General features: G+C 40.8%; 2 protein-coding genes and 1 non-coding gene across 3 annotated transcripts; 1 reads left to right on the plus strand and 2 right to left on the minus strand.

Annotated features, from left to right (window-relative positions):
- Positions 1-5,002: 5,002 nt before the first annotated feature.
- On the minus strand, positions 5,003-6,636 carry LOC120294946 (epidermis-specific secreted glycoprotein EP1-like). Its single transcript, XM_039316072.1, has one exon. The coding sequence runs from the start codon at positions 6,504-6,506 to the stop codon at positions 5,187-5,189; it is 1,320 nt and encodes a 439-aa protein (XP_039172006.1). The 5' UTR covers positions 6,507-6,636; the 3' UTR covers positions 5,003-5,186.
- Positions 6,637-12,900: 6,264 nt separating this feature from the next.
- On the plus strand, positions 12,901-13,035 carry LOC120295212. Its single transcript, XR_005552570.1, has one exon. It is a non-coding gene; the product is annotated as a small nucleolar RNA snoR111 (small nucleolar RNA).
- Positions 13,036-13,949: 914 nt separating this feature from the next.
- LOC104448538 (EP1-like glycoprotein 4) lies at positions 13,950-15,479 on the minus strand. Its single transcript, XM_010062395.3, has one exon. The coding sequence runs from the start codon at positions 14,983-14,985 to the stop codon at positions 14,089-14,091; it is 897 nt and encodes a 298-aa protein (XP_010060697.3). The 5' UTR covers positions 14,986-15,479; the 3' UTR covers positions 13,950-14,088.
- Positions 15,480-19,336: the final 3,857 nt, after the last annotated feature.

The raw sequence follows: 19,336 nt of genomic DNA on the forward strand, positions 1-19,336 counted from the left end.
TTCTTCCACAATCGATGTAGGACAATTTTAATAGACATAGATGAAGAGACCACATTCCAAATGCCTCACGATGACTATAAATTGCTTAGCGACCTCCACGCAAAGATAAGGTGGAGAGACAACTTCATGAACAAATCGAAAGGAATCACTTTCATTTTTTTTTTTTTTTGGAAAACATCAACGACATAGCCTGTCTATATGTGTTTTGCCTCACATGAGTATGAGCTGGTTCTCCTACTCTTTCTCTCCACTACGAATTTCACAAGGTAATTTTTCCCCAATTTGAGCAATAAGGGTCTAGGGTTTTATTGGGAAGAAAATAAGAAAATTTTCCCCACTCATGCCTTTCAAATTTGTTTCTAGATTCACTTGAAGTGTTAAAAGATTCTTGTTTCACCTTTTTTTTTTTGTAAAGGTAATAATAATATAAAAGAGATTGCCAATGACAAAAGAACGGATCCATAACCTACACTCTTAGCCAAGGCAAAAGTGAAGGGATCCGTTGTAAAAGGGGCAAGGGAACAACCCACAAGAAAGATACAACCAGCACCAACTAGAGAACCGACTCCTAATCCCGCCAAACCTCCAGACTACAATGAGAATGCGGGAGCAGAAAGAAGATGGGAACAAATCTTTCTAAGGAAGAGCATCACTATAGAAAATCCCAGGATCTAAACCCCAGCCTCTTTGAAGTCTTTTGTTCCTCGGTGAAGGGAAAACATTGCTATAAGTGACAGCTTTGTCTCTTACCACCTTAAGGAGGTGATTTTTGAGTCTTTTGCAGGGACCACCAAGGATTCACCCCTGAATAGTATTGCATTTATCTTCTTCCATATGAGGTGACAAAGGGCTCCAAATGAAAACCGAGCTATCTTGTGGTAGAAATCGTTACCCGTAAGGAACTTCAAAGCCCAAGGAAGCACCTCATTCCAGCATCGATTTTTCCACGGTAGGTTGCACCTGGCAGCCTTAAAAGGCCGTAGAAGCCGAGGTACGACAACCAAAGAAGAGATGGTCTATGGAATCGGGTACTTCGCCATGAACGCACAAACACTATAGTCAATTCGGCCATAGGATAGAAGCATAACCTCGGGTGGGGAGACGCTTTCTTCACAATAAGCCAAAGAATGAACCGGTATCGGGCGCCGTGGATCCATCCCATATAAGGGACGCCCATCTAACCGGATCTTTCCTTGGTCCGACAAATTCGAAACCGCTGCAACCGAAAAGGAACCAGACGAGCCACACCAAATAAACTTATTAGCCTCGAAGATAGCACAAAAAGGAATACCCTAACCGAGCAAAAATTTTTTAAGAGGCTGGCCCACCGGAGTGCTTAGATCCGCAACCACGCATGATCCGGATACAAAGGTCAGCTTCTAAATGAAGGAGGCACAAATGCATCGAGAGGGCCGCAAGGTAGCCAATAGTCATGCCAAAGTGACACGATAAACCATTCCCAACTTGCCATCTAAAGGAGGTTTGAAAGTTACCTCCGAGCTGGAGAATTTTCTTCCGTGGACCAAGAACACATTCCGGGTTGGGACACACCATAAGTTCCTTTTAGTTAAATAGATAGAATGTATCCAACACACCAAAGTGATTCCTTGTCGAGAAGAGGAACCATATGAATTTTAGAATAGAAGCTCTATTGCAAACTTTAAGAATCCTGATTCCCAGACCTCCTTCAGATTTCGGTAAGCAAATGTCTTCCCACGCCACCCTAGCTCCCCCTCGTCCTAGAGACGTTCCTTTCCAAAGGAACTGCCTCATAATTCTTTCAACATTCGCCAATACGGAGGAGGGAAGGGTAAATACACTAGTCCAAAAGGATTGGATAGAGTGAAGCACCGACCGGATTAGTTGTAGTCTTCCGCGAATGATAGGAACCGATGTGCCCACGATTGGATTCTAGACGTTAACCGATCCGTCAATGCAATACAATCCGCTTTACCCAACCTCGGAGGAAATAATAGGAACACCTAAGTAGCGGACAGGAAGTTTCCCTTCCTAAACCCGAAAGCCCAACATATTCTATTTCTGGATAGAGAGATTACCACCAGAGATAAAGATCTCACTCTTACTTTTATTCTAACTAACCCACTCCATGAAGAGAAGATATCAAGCCCTCTTTTTAGCATAGAAACCGAAGACCAACCGGCGAAAAGAGGAAAACGTCATCAGCAAAGAACAAATGGGATAGCCGAACTTGTTTACACCTCCGTAAATATTTAAAGTCTCTATTCGCCAAGTGAAGCCAGCCAAAAAAATTTCCATGACCAATGTAAACAAATAAGGGGACATTGGATCTCCTTGCCGAGACCCCGCCTACCCCGGAAAAAGCCGGGATATCTCCATTTATAGCTATGGAGAAGGACGGAGTGGTGACACAGCCGTTACTAACTTGATGAAGCTGACCGGAAATCGAAAGGCAAGAAGAACTCTTTCCAAGAAGTCCCAATCAACAAGATCATAGGCCTTATGGAAATCAACCTTAACCGCACACTTAGGGAGATATGGGTGAAGATGGAAGCCCGCAAAAGTTCTTGGGCAAGGAGAATGTTGTCTCTAATTCTCCTACCTTTGACAAACGCATTTTGGGACCGATCAACAATGTCATTTAACACAAATTGCTAAGCGATTAGCTAAGATCTTTGTGATGACCTTGTAAATGGTGTTACAGCAAGCAATTGGTCTAAAATCCGATACACCACTAGCATTAGGGACTTTAGGCACCAAAGGCAAGGATCGTCGCATTTACCTCTTTTTGAGAAGACGCCCGGATTGGAAGAAATCCCTAACAGCCAAAGAAAACGGAGGAACCAACGATGTCCCAATTAGATTTGAAAAATTCAACAGAGAACCCGTCGTGTCCCGGCCCTCCCCTTTGCAAGTGAGAAGAGAGTGGATTTAATCACTTCATCGAGACCGCTCTTGAAGGCTCGAACCCGGTGATCAAGTAGCGGCCGACGGATAACACTCCTCAACTCTTCCACAGCCGGCTTTGTCAAGGCCTCTTTGAGGAGACAATAAAGATGAGAAGAAATCAATGAACACCCGAGGAATCGTCAAAGGGTCGTAAATACGTCCACCGAATCCTTGATGGATAGGATTCTATTAGAGAGCTGTCTCCTTTTCACCGAATGATGAAAACTTGGTGTTTTTATCCCCTTTAACCACCGGATTCTGGACTTTGTCCGTAAAAGGACTCCTCTTGATTCCGTAATTGAATAAACTCACGACGACATTGCCTTTCCATATAAGCAAGATCAGAATTCTCCTGGATCGATTGAGATTAGACTGAACGGTAGATAGAGTCGCTTCCGCTTCCGCCGCTCTAACGGAGATTTCTGAAAACACTTCACGATTAAGAGTCTTAAGACGGGCCTTCAACATCTTGAGCTTAGAAACTAATTGGAATATGGGAACCCCTCTCACTGGAGTATCCCAAACCTGCCTAACAATGGACTTGAAATCCGGATGGTTCTCCCAGAAATGAAAATATTTGAAAGGCTTCCTTGTACGAGGCGGATGAGTAACTCTAACCACCATCGGAGTGTGGTCGGATATACCCGGGCTAAAGAAAGCTGCCTCAGAGAAGGAAAAGTCTAGATTCCACTTGTTGTTAACTAACACTCTGTCTATCTTCCTCATCTTCCTAGAATTACCGACGATGTGGACCAAGTGTACCGAAAACCGACAAATCTAAGGTCCGCGCGGGCACGATCCAGACATTGAGCAAATTCGTCAAAATAGGGAATCCAATTAGTAGAACCTCCGACACGGTCCGAGGGATCTTTAATTGCATTAAAATCGCCCCCAACCACCCAGGCCACTTCCTGAAATATCTCATCATAGTGCTGGAGATCTGACCACAGAGGCCTACGCCGAACAAAAGAATGCTCTCCGTATACAGCAGAAACAGAACAACTAAGCCCAGTCAGCTTACACTTGAGACAGCCATGAATCACTTGGTCAGAAATGGAAATAGGACAATATGAGACAATATCAGGATTCCAACCAACCCAAATCCTCTCCCGAGGGGAGCAATCATAATTAGCAACCCAACTCCAACCCCTAATAAGGGTGGACGAGATAGAATCAAAAAGATCTTCGAGGACTTTCGTTTCGATCAAACCGATATAACATAACTTGTTAGCCGCAACAAAACGCCTAAGCTCCGCACGCCTCAGCGGATCATTAATACCCCTTATATTCCAAAAGCCAAAAAACATCCAAAAAACCGAGGCAGAGAAGACTTACCTCCTCTTGGAGGACTTCGAGCCTTTACTAGGCTCCCGGTTTGATTGCAATTCTTCTTGTTTCACCTTTTGTCGCTTTGTTTTTACTCATGAATCGGTTTGATTGCGTTTTCATTCATCCCTCCCGGTTTGTGTTTAAGGAATGAGAATCTCCCACTGAAAAGAGATTTTTCCATCACGGAGAACGATGAGAGAAAATTGAATTGAAATTGGCCGAGAGATCTTTTTGTTTTCTTTGGATTGGTAGTTTGATTAGTGCTTGCCTGCATTGGCTTCGATTCTTCTTCATTTTGATTTGGGTTTAGCAATTTTTTTGATTAAACATTTTGATCTAAAGATCAAATACAACCACAGTGGAATTTCGTACAATTCACATAATCAAAAGTCCATATATATCACGAGATTTGGCTTAAGTTGAGGCACATAAATTTATGGAACTAGACAAGATTTTTCTTCACTGCATTCAATATGCACAACTTCAAAAAGAACGTTGAATGTGTGATGTTGCATATCGAAATAGTGATATGGGATGCAGTTACATCATTACTTATAAGTTGATGCGATGAACAACCAAAGGCCCTAGAGAGGAAAAATATGCTCTTGCTTTTTTCTTTGATACTTTGGGTGACTCCCTGGTGGGAAGATATTGTAAAATCTCAAATTTGACCCTTCATTACATGTGAATTAAGGTTGTTGAGATGACCGATAATTGTCCCCCCAACTAAGAATCCTTTAATTAATTTTAATAGAATGAAACACTTTGGGGATATAACTGTGCCAACATTATAATTCACTCAACATGTTGCATCATAATGAGAAACTAAAAAGCACAGAAGTAGTAGAAAAGCTTCATCATTCTCGCTTTTTTGGGGATACCACAAAAGCACAAAACAAAGAACAAGAAAAGAACGCAAGAGTCGAGACTTATTTCTTGGGCACTTTGATGTAGCCCACGTGCGTGGAATTAGCGACCTTGGTCAGCGTCTTGAGCTCATAAGCGATCCAACACCGAGAAGTCTCTTGGTTGTAGAAATAACCTAAGCACTTGCAGTCCTTGTTGCACTTGCCCCGACAATCCCCCTCCTTCATCGGCCCTTCACCCTTCGTGTACTTGCTCAGGAAATGGTCCACCCCAGCCAGCTTGTAGTAGCTAAAGTCTCCAGGCCGACAGCTCGTGACTTTCGGCGGTGCACAGCTCTTGCTCCAGCCCAAAAGCCCGTGGGCCGACGGGCATGCCACGCACTGGCTGTCCATACAAAGCCCGAAGTTCCCGCACCGGCTAGGCAATTGGCATTGGGTCTCCCATCTCCCATCCTGAGAGAAGAGAGAGAATGTGACGTCCCATGCCCACATGTAGTCTGTCATGTGATAGTAAGTGTAGGCCTGAAGGTTGCCGTCAGTCCCAAGCCTGAGTATGGTCAGTGTGGAATTATATTTGGGCCGGCGCAATATGAGCCCGTCACCGCTCGTTTTGTTGGCCACCACGTATTTTAAAATGATGTCATAGATGGAGCCGTCGAGGGTCTCCGACCTGCTGTCGAGGGTCACTTGGGCGAGCGACCCGTCGGCGAGGTACATGTGTTGTCCAAATGTGTAGTAGAGGAGCGGCTTTGGGGAGTTCTTGCTTGTGTAGTAGAGGGACAATTGCTTAGGCTCAATCACCAGGCTATAAGGCCCATTGGAGTTGTCCTTCTCAGAGGCTCTGCTCACAAGCTTGCTCACCGCCCCAACCCGTAGGGACTGGCCCACAAGGAGGGTGTCCGTAGGCGAGTCGAAGCTTTGCCACACGAAATTGCCCTTGGAGTCATGGAGGACCATGTTGCCATTGGGGAGCAATTTAAGCCCAACGACACCTTTTTTGGCAGTGTGCGATTGCCATGCCACTCGGCCATCGGCGTCTGCTAGGACAAGGTTTCCGTCACCCCCGAGCGCGAAGGTCGCATTCTCGCGGACCGGGTTGCCCCGGTTGGCCTCCCATACCCAGCGGAAGAGTGACTCGGACCGATGTGAGGCCATCCTCAGGGCCAATGTGAAAGCATTGGGAGTGGTGTTGTAGAAGCATATATGGAACACGGCATTGCCGATGCTGGTGAGCCGGTAATTGCCATCATACTCGACAATGTAAGGCCCAAACTCGCCTTCATTGACGAACTTGAACTGAGCGGAGGGAGGGACAATAGCTTGAGCTAGGAATGAAAGTGAGAGCAAGAGAAGAAAGTGTAGTAGAGACAGCGATGAAGACATACTTGGATACTATTGTTTGGTCTTTGGCAATTGGCATGCGATGGGCATTGATGGGGTTTCCTATTTGTAGTAGAAGTAGTGCTTGAGGATAAAGTGATGAGAGCCTTTGGCCTCTTTTATTGACCAACTTGGTGGGGTTTCCTATTTGTAGTAGACGTAGAGCTTGAGGATAAAGTGATGAGAGTCTTTAGCCTCTTTTATTGACCAAGTTGGTGGCGATCGGCTTTAGAGAGTGTGATCTGTCAAGACAATTGGCCAATAAATGAACATGGGGCCGCACCCATTGATTTTTTCTTTTTTAGTCGGTCCTACTCTATTCCTACTTTAACTATCACTCTCAGACTTTTATCCTGCCTCCTTGTAGGGTCGAAACTCACACCTGAAACTATATCGTCCCCATCCCAACCCCTTAAGAAAGTGGAGATTTGAACACCCCGTCTCCCCCTTCCATGTTGGAAGAGTGGCACAAGCTGCCCCATTGATTAAAAATTAGATAAAGCTTCATCCATAGAAGGTAGAATCATTCTTCTTTGACCTCATGCATGTTTTGCTTCTATAGATTAAATAAAGAAAGAATTGAGCATACGCCCCAAATATAAATATATATTTATACAAACAGTCCTATCCATCTTTAATTTGATGATTTAGTCGGTCTGCAATGTCGTCCCTCGCATGATTTTTTTAATGATAAAAATATTAGTAGTAATTGAAAAATAATGACACGAGAAGCAAAGTGACCCTTTGGAGTGCTCAAGGTGTTTACTTGGGTGCGCACCGGGTACTAACGATATATTCAAAATTTATTTAGAATCTTCAAAGCTCTAATATCAAGATAAGAAATACACGAAAGAGAGAATTGTGTAAATTTTATGTGTTTTCTATGTACCATGATGAAAAATACAGTGACCTATTTAGACAATCTCTAGAGATAGAGAATCGAGGGAGTTATCCTAATTATCTTTAATATAGCACAACATTTATCCCATAGTTATTTTGACAGAGGGTGATAAATTGAAGAGGATTCATTAAAGAGCGCAGGGCTGCACAACCACATCCGGGTCTGATCTATTTACTGGGTAATTAATTCAGTGACTTCATGGTGCCAAGAGAAGCCCCAAGAAGCATCTTTTGGTTCTTGCAAGTGGGACAAGTTGGAGTTGGGCAGTGAAAAATTGAAATGTAATGAGCATCCTAGGTTGGGGGAAATTATCTAAAAAATTTAAATTTATTGCACTTTTATCAATTTAGTTCTAAACATTTTAATTTTGCTCATTAAGTCCTAAATCTTTTTTAACATTTTGTCAATTAAGTTCATCAGTTAATTTTGGCCACAATTCGCTGATATGGATATCGGTCATCCTATGTGACACGGCTAGGGCTAACATGGACAAATTCTAATAATATTTTAATATATTATCAAAATTTTAATATTCTTTCTCTTTTCCTTCTTTGTTTTTTTTTCTTTTCAATAGAGGTTGGTGAGGGCTACCGAAACCTTATCGGTTGAGGGTGAAGGCAGCCTTGCCCACAGCTAGCAAGGGTGTCACTCCCCTCGCAAGTGGCTAGCAATGACTCTCGCCAGCCACAAGTGAAAAGAAAAAGAGAAGGAAATAAGAAAAAAAAAAAAAAAATATTAAAATAGTTTTGAAAATTGTCCACGTCAACATCATTCGTGCCACGAAAAATTGCCAACATTCATGTCTATGAATTCTAGCCAAAATTAATTGGATTAACTCAATTGGTAACAGATGAAACTTTTCTTCTTCTTCTTCTTCATTTTATTTTTATTTCCTTATGAAAAATTCTATATAAAGCATAAATCCACAAAATTTTATATAATATTGAAGTAGAAGGTCTGGAGTTTAAATTTATTCAAGCCATTATTTGCCTATACATTATAATATATTTCCATGTTTAGCATTAGTCCAAAGTTGACTAAATTTTACAAGATTGACACTACATATCGATTTCAAACTATAACCAAATATAAGCAATTTAGACTTGAATTTTCTTTAACTTTATGTTATCATGTGGACCATGAATTTTCTCAATTAAGTCGTGTGTTCTCATTATAAAAATCATCGATCGAGATTATAAATATCATCCAATGAAAATATTTTAAAAATGATCAAGGTAATTGTATAAATCTACGTTCCAAACAAAATGTAGTAGGTCCGGATGATATTTCATTATATATGATATATCGTCGTGACGTCATCAAGAGGAAATGTGATAAAGTGGCATACTAATTTCATTGCTCGTCGGACGATGTGAACGATATATGGATGGATAACTTTCATGGGCAGCTCAGGTTTTGACCAAAAGTCAACATTGGCGTCTTTTATCACCTCCAATATATACATAAGCTAAATCAAGGGACCCCATTGGTCCTGGAGACGCTCCTTTTGACCATTCCGGATCACCACTAGCAATCCTGCGTAGTACGGACCACAATGAATTCATTGAATCTTAGCAATTTAAAAATAAATGTGTTAGGAAGAGATATAAATATGTGAAGCTAAAAACTTACTAAACAAAATATCCCACGGATGTTTGAATACGCTTCAGCATTTCTTTTAAATATGGTTATGCTGAGTTCAGCACCCGAACACGATTGTTCATTGCGCTACAATATTGCTGGATAGTTATATCCAATTTCTTGACACGTTCTAACTCAATTTTTCGCTTTGGGTAGTCCGCTTGAAAAAAGAAAAGAAAAGAAAAGCAGACCGGTCCATTATGCGGAGATTCTTATTTCAACCGTGTTCTCATGATCAAATACAAAGCACTATTGGATTTCCTGCAATTAACATGATCAGAGACTTTGACTTAAAAGCAGATGATTCATCATCGGATAAACTTGCAGCAGTTAAATTTTATGGGGTTCACATGATCGAAAACCTCGATTGATCGTGTCCATGTAAATCGGGTTTTGCCTAAGCCGAGGCAAATAAAGTGGTGGAACCTCAGAAGAAATTTCTTGGCTGCATTTAATACGTAGGTTAAAAAATGATGAGACGTGTCTGATGTTGTCGATTGAAATAATTGTATCGGAAGCCGTTGTGTCATTACTCAAGTACTTAATGCTACGAACTACCTAAGGCCACGGAGAGGGAGGATATGCTGCCGTCTTTTCCTTTGATACTATAAGCTACTCCAACTAACATAAATTACTGGAACAATTCGCTAGTAATTAATTATCAAACATACTCATGTTACAGACCAATGTTTAGATTTTCATTATATATTTTATTATATGCCTAGACATTCTTGCCTTACTATCGCAATGCAAATGTGGCCAATAGCTTAGCCACCTATAGTGCTGCCATCGCTGAATGAGCGATACGTATTTACTTCTTTGATACTCAAGAGACAGCACCATTTGCAAGCTTGAAAACTCATCTAAATGTCAACTTGTTATCAATTGTGTTAGTTATCCTACCGACAAATATCCTTCCAATTTAATAGAATAGACCATAAGTAAGCAAAAATTGATGGCAAATTCAAAATTTTTCAGAATAGTAAATCTACCGGTACCTTGTTTGTAGTATTGCATTTAGTCTCCGATGCATTCCAAAAATCTCAGGAATTTGTGTAAGATTGAAAATTTTCATATAGATGATCTGACAGAGCATTAAGAATCCTTTCTTGGCACCTCCTTTCATCATCCCTTTCTATCAAGATTATTACATGATATTATATCACTTTTATTCATAAATTTCAAAGTATTATAGCTCACATGTAGATAATCTATTGTGCCACAAGGTGGATGACTCAAGCATATAAACGGAAACAAAAGTTTCATTGATACTTATTTATCAAGATTGTGAACACTTGATGCAACCACAATCTCCATCTTCATGAAAATAATAGTACTTTAAGGGTGTTGGTGAAACTTGATTGCTAATTAAGATAGAGTAGTAGTTATATATCTTTGAAGCTTTGATGTGTAATGAGACCATTGTCCTTAAGGTATTATTTGCTCCACTATTGTTTATTGTCAGGTTTAGAACAAATATACCTTCAGGATATATCAAAGTCGCTGAGAAACTAGTCCAACAATTACTTAATTTCTCTCTTGAAAATTCACCTTGAATTTGTTATTAAAGTTGTGTGTATGAAAAAACAAGAAGAGAGAGTTACAAAGAAGTTATTGCTTTGAACAACTGTGATCCTTGAGTAGTTGTGATGACTAGTGATCCTTCAACAATTGTGATGAATAATGTATGATTCGGTGCTATCAATAAACACTAATCAACGCATCTCTTAGAAATAGGTATTTTATCTTCACCATCACCACTTTTCACGATCAATCATCACTTCTCTTCATGTCAATAATTATTTCTTTTCATAATCAAAAGTCACCTCTTTTCAAGATAACAAACTATTTCAACAGTAATAAAGACATGTTTGGGTCATTATAGTTTGATCTTGGCACGTGATGGCCAATGTAGGAGTCCTCTGCTTCTACGAGGGCTTGAGGATGAAGTGATGAGAGTCTTTGGCCTCTTTTATTGACCCACCTGGTGGTGATCAGCTTTAGACATTGGATTCTGTCAAACCCATTGATCAATTAATGAACATGGAGCCGCCTCATTAAATTGTTCATTGCTGCAAGTTTGGTTCATTGCAAGTTGGGACAAGTTGGAGTTTGGGTGGTGAACAATGGATATGCAAATTGGAGGAAGAGGAAGAAGACGGATAGAGTCTTCTTTTGCATCACGTAGGAAATATCTTCCGATGGGGGCAAGAGAGTCGGTCAATGCCAATGAAATATCCTCTGGTGGGGTTGAGACTCCTTTCTTTTCTTTTTATTTCTTTATATAAAGATTTCACGTTGATATCGTTTACTAGGGCTCCACTGCTAAATCGACCGCAGGTGAGGGTCTGCTCACATCTTCTCTCTCTCTCTTTTTTTCTTCTTTTCTTTTAAATAACTTTTAGCTTTTTTATTTTCTTAATTTTATTTATTTTGTGTTTCTTTTTAATTTTTTTTTTCCTAATGTAGCGCTTGGTAGGTGCCCCATCAGCGGCACATGTCTTAGAAAAGGAATAACAGAAAATGACGTTAGCATATTTCGTTAGCAAAATTGAATGGAGTTAATAAAAAGACTCGATTGTATTAATTTGATAAGTTTTAGAACTTGATTATACTTTCTAAAAGTTTCGGAACTTGATTGAATTTTCACAACAAGTTTTAGGACTTTTGACGTATTTATCTCATGAAAAACATAAAAAAATTCACCAAGGAAATTGAGCTTTTAAGATAGTAGGGATGAAAACTAGATGAGTTGTTATAAGAGTAAGAGTAATGATAAAGAAGAGACTAGTTTTTATTTTCTAAAGAGCAATAACTAAAAATTTCATGCAAAACCATGATAGGAAAATAATTAAGTTGAATAAAATTGTGCAAATATGGAAACCATTAAAGTCGATTTAACAAATTTAGTTATATACAGAGAAGAAATATCTCCGTTTTTTAGCATTTCTTTAAATACGGTAGTGCTGAGCCGAGCATAGGTTCATAATTCTTCTTTGTGCCAAAATTGGTTTGGTATTTTGGAGCTGGTCATTGTTGATAATAATATCCAATTCTCGAGGAAAAAAAATGTCACAACTTTCATACAATATTCATTTTGATGTCAAAACTTTTTGTCGTATCACTTAAGTGCCAATTCAAAGAGAAAACAACAATTTAAGTGCCTCCAGCGACAAACTCTAGCAATTTGTTTTAGGAGACTTTTTAAATAAATTTTTAAGTTTGATGTGGCTAATTTAAAATAAATTCAAGTCCAAAGCGGAAAATGAAGGAGACATGGAACTACAACAACGACCTTTTATCTCTCTCCTTCCCTCTTCTTTCCCTCTTTGGGTGATCTCGATATGCTTTTTTTGTTATTATACTCGGTGCTTCTCTCTGCTGCTCTTACTGGTGCACTAACGATGACATAGACGAGTAGATCGCGTTCTGGATGTCCAACGATGACTGCAATTTGCTCAGCAACCTCCTCTACGATGTGTTGCAGAGAGAAGTTGGAGCCGAGTTTATGAAACAAATTGAGAGGAATCGCATTCAAGTTTTTTTTTTTGACAAAATCAATGACATGGCCTGTCCGCATTTGTTTCCCCTTAAGCGATTATGAGCCGATCTTCTGTTCGTACTCTCCATTGCAAATTTTAGAAGGTAATCTTTCCCCAATTTGAGCAATTAGAGTTCAGGGTTTTTTTTTTTTTTTTTTTTGGAATAAGATAAGAAATTTTGCTCCCATCGCCTCTTTCAAATTTGTTTCTAGATTCACTAGAAGTGTTGGTAATTTTTGTTTCACCTTTTGTCACTTTGTTTTTACTCATGAATCGGTTTGATTGCATTTTCATTCATCCATCTCGGTTCGTGCTCATGAAATGAGAATCTCCATTGAAAAGTGGTTTTTCCATCTCCAAGAACAACGTAGGAAAATTGAATTGAAATTGGCCGAGAGATCATTTTATTTTTCTCTAGATGGGCAGATTGATTATTGCTTGTCTACATTGGCTTCGATTCTTCTTCCTTGTGATTCGGGTTTAGCTTGGAATTAGCAATTTTTTTTTTAATCAATAGAGCTAAAATGACGTCATTTCTTTGTGGTTTTTGCTGATTTGGGTATCTCTAGTGAACAACATAAACATATTTACCATAAAATATTGTCACGTTGAATTTTGACATTCAAAAATGAAGAGGACACTTAAGTGATAATTTTTTTATAGCATTAATTGATTCAATGGAAGTTTTGGCACAAAAATGAAAGCCGTACGAAAGTTAAGAAATTTCTAATGTCTTTTTCCCTTCAATTTTTTGATATGTTCTAACTCAATTTTTTGTTTTGTGTAATTCACTAAAAGAAAAGAAAAGAAAAACAGACCCATCCACTGTGGGGAGATTCGCACTTTGAACTTTGATTTGCAGATCAATTATAACCACAGCCAGATTTCTTGCAGTTCACATGATGAAAGTCTCCGACTTGTTGACCAAGTCCACGTAAATCGGATTTTGCCTAAGCTGAGGCATATATATAGAGGAACTTCAGAAGATATTTCTTCACTGCATTTAATACGTACAACTTCAGAAACAATGACGAAATGTCTGATTTTGCAGATAGAGATAATTATGTGGGATGCATTAAGGCAGTGGGCGACCGAAGGCCATGGTAAGGGAGGATGTGCTCCCGCTAACTTGTTTGATACTTTCAGCGACTCGCAAGCGAAAAGATGGATCTGTTGCGGTCTCGATTTTAACCCTTCATTACATGGGATTTAAGGTCGTTATGATGACCTGCATTTGTCCATCCGACTGAGAATCGTAGAATTAATTTTAATGGAATAAAATATTTTGGGGATAAAACTTTGCCAATATTATGATTCACTCGTCATGTTGCATCATGAGGAGAAACTAAACAAGCACAGAAGTAAGAGAAAAGCTTCATCATTCTCATACAAAGGGGATACCACAACAAAAGAAGTTGCTCCGAAAATATAAAAAAAACGCAGAACAAGAACAGAACACAAGCTCTGACAAGGGGAAGAAAAACGAAACAAGACTCTAGACTTATTTCTTGGGCACTTTGATGTAGCCCACGTGCGTGGAATTAGCGACCTTGATCAGTGTCTTGAGCTCGTAAGCGATCCAGCATCGAGAAGTCTCTTGGTTGTAGAAATAACCCAGGCACTTGCAGTCCTTGCTGCACTTGCCCCCACAATCCCCTTCCTTCATCGGCCCTTCACCCTTCGTGTACTTGCTCAGGAAATGGTCCACCCCAGCCAGCTTGTAGTAGCCGAAGTAGCCCGGTTGACAGCTCGTGACCCTCGGCGGCGCGCAGCTCTCGCTCCAGCCCAAAAGCCCATTGGCCGACGGGCATGCCACACACTGGCTGTTCGCGCAGAGCCCAAAGTTCCCACACCGGCTAGGCAATTGGCACTCGGTGTCCCAGTCCCCGTCTTGAGAGAAGAGGGAGAAGGTGACCTCCCAAGCCCGGTAGTTCACCTTGTCATAGTAAGTGTAGGCCTGAAGGTTGCCGTCGATCCCGAGCCTTAGTATGGTCAGTGTGGAATTATACTTGGGCCTAGCCAATATGATTCTGCCACCCTCGCCGCTCGTCTTGTTGGCTGCTGCATATTTCAGAGTGATTTCGTAGGCGTAGCCCTCATCAGTCTCCGGCGCAGTTTCAAGGGTCACTTGGCCTACGGACTCCTTGCCGAGGTACATTTTTTCCGCAAATGTGTAGTACAGGAGCGGCTTTGGAGAGTTCTTGCTAGTGTAATAGAGGGACAATTGCTTGGGCTCTATGACCAGGCTGTATGGACCATTGGAGTTGTCCGTCTCCGAGGCCCGGCTCACAAGCTTGCTCACTGCTCTGGCCCGCAAGGACTGGCCCACAAGGAGGGTGTCCGTGGGCGAGTCGAAGCTTTGCCACACGAAATTGCCCTTGGAGTCATAGAGAACCATATTGCCATTGGGGAGCAATTTGAACCCAACGACACCTTTATTCGTAGTGCGTGATTGCCACGCGACCTGGCCGTCAGCGTTGGCCAGGACAAGGTTGCCGTCGGCCCCGAGTGCGAAGGTCGCGTTCTCACGGACTGGTTTGCCCCGGTTGGCCTCCCAGACCTAGCGGAGGAGCAAATCAGATTGCGCGGTGGCCATCCTCAGGGCCAAGGTGAAGGCATTGGGGGTGGTGTTGTAGAAGCACAGCTGGAACGGGGAACTAAAGATGCCGAAGGTCCGGTAATTGCCGTCGTACTCGACGATGTAAGGCCCGAACTCGCCCTCATTGACGAACTTGAATTGAGCGGAGGGAGGGACGGCAGCTCGAGCAAGGAGCGAAAGCGAGAGCAAGAGAAGGAAGTGGAGAAGAGACATTGATGAAGAAATGTTGAGTTATTGATCTATGGGATGTGATGGGCATTGATGGAGTTTTCTATTTACAGCGAGCTTCCAGAAAAAGTTGACGATTCTCTGGCCTCTTTTATTGACCAAACTAGGCGATGATATGGGACCGCTTGATGAACATGGAGCCGCCTCATTAATGAAACATGAATGGATAAGCTTCCACCCATCGAAGGCAGAATCGTTCTTTATTGACCTATTGCACCTTTGGCCTCTATAGATTAAAATAATGTTGGAGAATACTGATGGTTTTATTAAAGTGATGGGCCTAAGTTGGTCCGTCCGCCTATGTTGGGCCTAAAAGCCCGGCCCACAACATTAGGGCCCATGGATGAAGGGACATGATGAAGGGACACGTTTCTTTTTGGAGGGGACGTATTTAAGGGAGAAAAGAGAGGGAGGATCGCACCTTTTGGCATATAACGTACATTTCCTCCTCTCTCTCTACCTTGAAACGCCTCTAAAAGAAAAACAGTAAGAAAAATGCGATGCTCTCTTCCATTCAAGGCAAATTCGTGTCATCGGATCGAACGGGACCAGTTTCTATTCCTCATATCGGCGTCGGTGTTTAATCTGTGGCTAACAAAGTACGTTCAATTCTGTGATGTACCTTAGGATCAGTGATGCATGTGTTTTTCCCGGGTTCGTCTTCCGCATTTGTTTTAGGGGTTCGATTTAGTGTTGAATCCGGTTTTTGGGAATTCGACAATCCCAACATTGGTATCAGAGCCCTAGTTCATGTTTTCTCGACCCCTTTCATGTTTATGAATGATTTTTAATTGAATTTTCGCGAAATTAATCGGCCGACACCGATCGGGGCAAAAAATCCCGACACTTGAGCATTGTTCATCCATTTTTTTCGAGTTTTTGTAAGTCGAAATTGATTTTTGATGGCATTGGGTGGAAGGTCTCGTCGAGACGATCGCGACGAGTGGCGGAACGCTGCCAAAGGCCGTTGAATGTGCCCCCACGCGCAGTTAGAACAAACCGGCGTCTTCGGCACGTGCAACGCAAGCGCCAATTCGTAGGGGAAGGCGCGTGCGAGGCACGCGCCAGCTGACGTCATCGTGACGTCAGCTGCACGCATGTTGCACGTGTCGGTCCGTCCGTTCGACCCGGCCCAACTGGTTCGACCGATCCGATCGGCCCGCCCAACCCGGCGACCCGACCTAGCTGACCGTTGACCGTTGACCACCGTTGATCATTAGCGACCGTTGACCGTTGACTTTGACCATTGACAAAAAAAAAAAGAGAGGAAAATAATGTGTTTCTTTTTTCAATTAAGTTTATGAGGATTATATGTAATAAGTTATTTGTTTTGCATTTGTTGCATGAATAATGCCTCCCCTAAGGTTGCGCACACTTGTTCGCGCAATTACCGATGAACAAAAGAAAATGCTTTCTAAGTTGATAGCTGAGCTGACTGATCATCGATGGGAGAGTGATGACTTAATTGACCATGTTCTTGAAGTCAATGGGAAAATTCAAAAATTCATATGAAATGGTCGTCCTATACCACAGTCTGAGATGGTGTAATTTTTCATAAACACCATTCCACCAGAATGGCAATGAGTGTTGAATCGCATATGGGATGTCAACAAAACCGCTTCATATAGAAAAATTGTAATGGATTTTATAGATGATTATTACTGGATTGTTACAAGGGAAAAGATCAAGAAATTAAACAAAAGAGGATCTTTCCCAGTTCGTGTATTAACTTGGTGTTAGATGTATTGGCTGGCCTTTGTTAAGTGTGCTTTGTGAATATCTTATAAAATGTTTACTACTTGATTATTGTTGATGTAGCAACTGATATGTTAGTTGTATTATGTGAAAACATTATTATTCTATTGGATGTCAAATTTTATTTGCTTTCTATTATTGTTGATTGCTGTGGGTAGTTCATAGAAGTTTTTGTAGTTTTATAGAATTTATTTTGCATAAGACAATTATATTAATAATAGTTTTAAGTTAGGATTTTTGGAAGATGATTGGAAACATAGTGACCTTTTGATTCTGAAACCTTACTTGAAATTGTTCATTAATATGATGGGTCTGTATAAAATGGATACATAAATTATAGGCATTAATAATTCATGCATATATGTCTGATGTGTTCAGATCAATGGCTTCAGCCACAAAGAGCATAGTTGCCGAGCTGAACAAAGATGAAAAGCTCAATGGCGATAACTATGAAATATGGCACATGAAAATCCAATATGTGCTGGAAGAGCAAGATACACTAGAAGCTCTTAACCTGACCATGGTAGAACCTAAAGAAGGAAACACTACACAGCACAAGAGAGATAAGGAAGCATTTGCTACATGGAAAAGAAAGAACTCTCTTGCTCGCATTACGTTGCTGAGTAACATGGAAAATGATGTCATGCGAGAGTTTAGGCGTTTTGAGAATGCCAAGGAAACGTGGGAAGCATTGACAGCAAGATTTGGTCATACTTTGGTAACCAGACTGAGGCAGCTCACTATTAGGTTTGACTCTTATAAGAAGCCTCATGGTCAGATCATGAAGCAACATCTTAGAAAGATGTCAAACATGATTAATGAGCTAAAAGATGCTGGCCATGTCCTCACTGATGAGCAGCAAATGCAAGTAATGATTCGTTCCTTGCCTCAGAGTTGGGAGCATATGAAGGTGCACCTAACCCATAATGAAAATATCAAAACATTTGAGGATGCAGTGCGTCATATTGAGCTAGAAGAGAACCGCCTCTTGGCGGCTAAGCCGGAAGTTGAAATCTATCATGCTGGTTCTAGCTCACATGGAGCTTCGGGTTCCAAGCGCAAACGTCCTAACTGGTTTGATAAAGGGAAATGCAATGAAGCAGGTCCTTCAGGGAAGAAACCTAAGCTTAACCAACATGAAAGAGGAAAGCGTCCTCGAGTGAAGAAGCTTACAAGGGTGAAGTGTTACAACTGTGACAAGAAAGGTTACTATGGTCGCGACTGTCGTAATCCAAAGAAGGTATACACCCCTTGTGCTTTTAAGAACTTTGTCTATGTATCAAGTTCTATATTCTTGACTGAGTCTAATCCTTTGTGAATTGTGGATTCAAGAGCGATAGATTATGTAGCGAATGATAGAGAATCCTTCGTGGAATTCCGACGAGTACAAACTGGAACTAAGTGGATTTATGTGAGAAACAACTCCAGAGCTGAAGTGAAAGGAATTGACACCTGCCAACTGAACATGCGTGGTGGACGCACTTTGTTCCTACATGATGTATTGTATGCTCCGGAGATTCGTCGGAATTTAGTGTCTGTTTTAGTGTTGGTTAAACTAGGTTTTAATATGAACTTCCATAATAGAGGTGTGGATTTGTTTTTGGATACAAATTACTATGGTTGTGGTTATTTTATGGATAGTTTCATTGTATTAGATATTGACTATGTTAATGCAAATGTTTGTTATTCCCTTCTCACGTCTCCTAATTCATATGATAATGATGTGAATGTGTGACATGCTAAACTTGGTCATATTGGCCAACAACGTATGAAAAGACTAGCCAAAGAGGGCTTGTTGGGCAACATTGAAAAAGTCGATTTGCCCATATGTGAGTATTGCCTAGTAGGGAAAACGACAAGGAAATCATTTGGAAAAGGTAAAAGAGCTGAATTTCCTCTGCATTTAATCTATTCTGACATCCGTGGTCCAATGAATGTGAGAAGAAGGCATGAGGCTGTTTATTTCATCACTTTTATAGATGATTATACTCGATTCGGATATATTTATTTGATTTCTCATAAAAATCTGAAGCATTAAGTTGTTTTAAAAGGTTTATGAACTTGGTAGAAAATCAATTAGACAAGAAAATAAAAGTATTAAGATTTGATCGAGGTCGAGAATATTTATCTGATGAGTTTAGAAAATTATGTGATGAGAAAGGAATAG

The sequence above is a fragment of the Eucalyptus grandis genome, chromosome 6 (genome assembly GCF_016545825.1).
Source record: "Eucalyptus grandis isolate ANBG69807.140 chromosome 6, ASM1654582v1, whole genome shotgun sequence".
In the NCBI taxonomy this organism is placed as follows: domain Eukaryota; kingdom Viridiplantae; phylum Streptophyta; class Magnoliopsida; order Myrtales; family Myrtaceae; genus Eucalyptus; species Eucalyptus grandis.

What these genes read in the sequence shown, in the direction of transcription:
- LOC120294946 (XM_039316072.1), bottom strand. Translation starts at nt 6,506, where the DNA reads ATGTCTTCATCGCTGTCTCTACTACACTTTCTTCTCTTGCTCTCACTT.
- LOC104448538 (XM_010062395.3), bottom strand. Translation starts at nt 14,985, where the DNA reads ATGGTTCTCTATGACTCCAAGGGCAATTTCGTGTGGCAAAGCTTCGAC.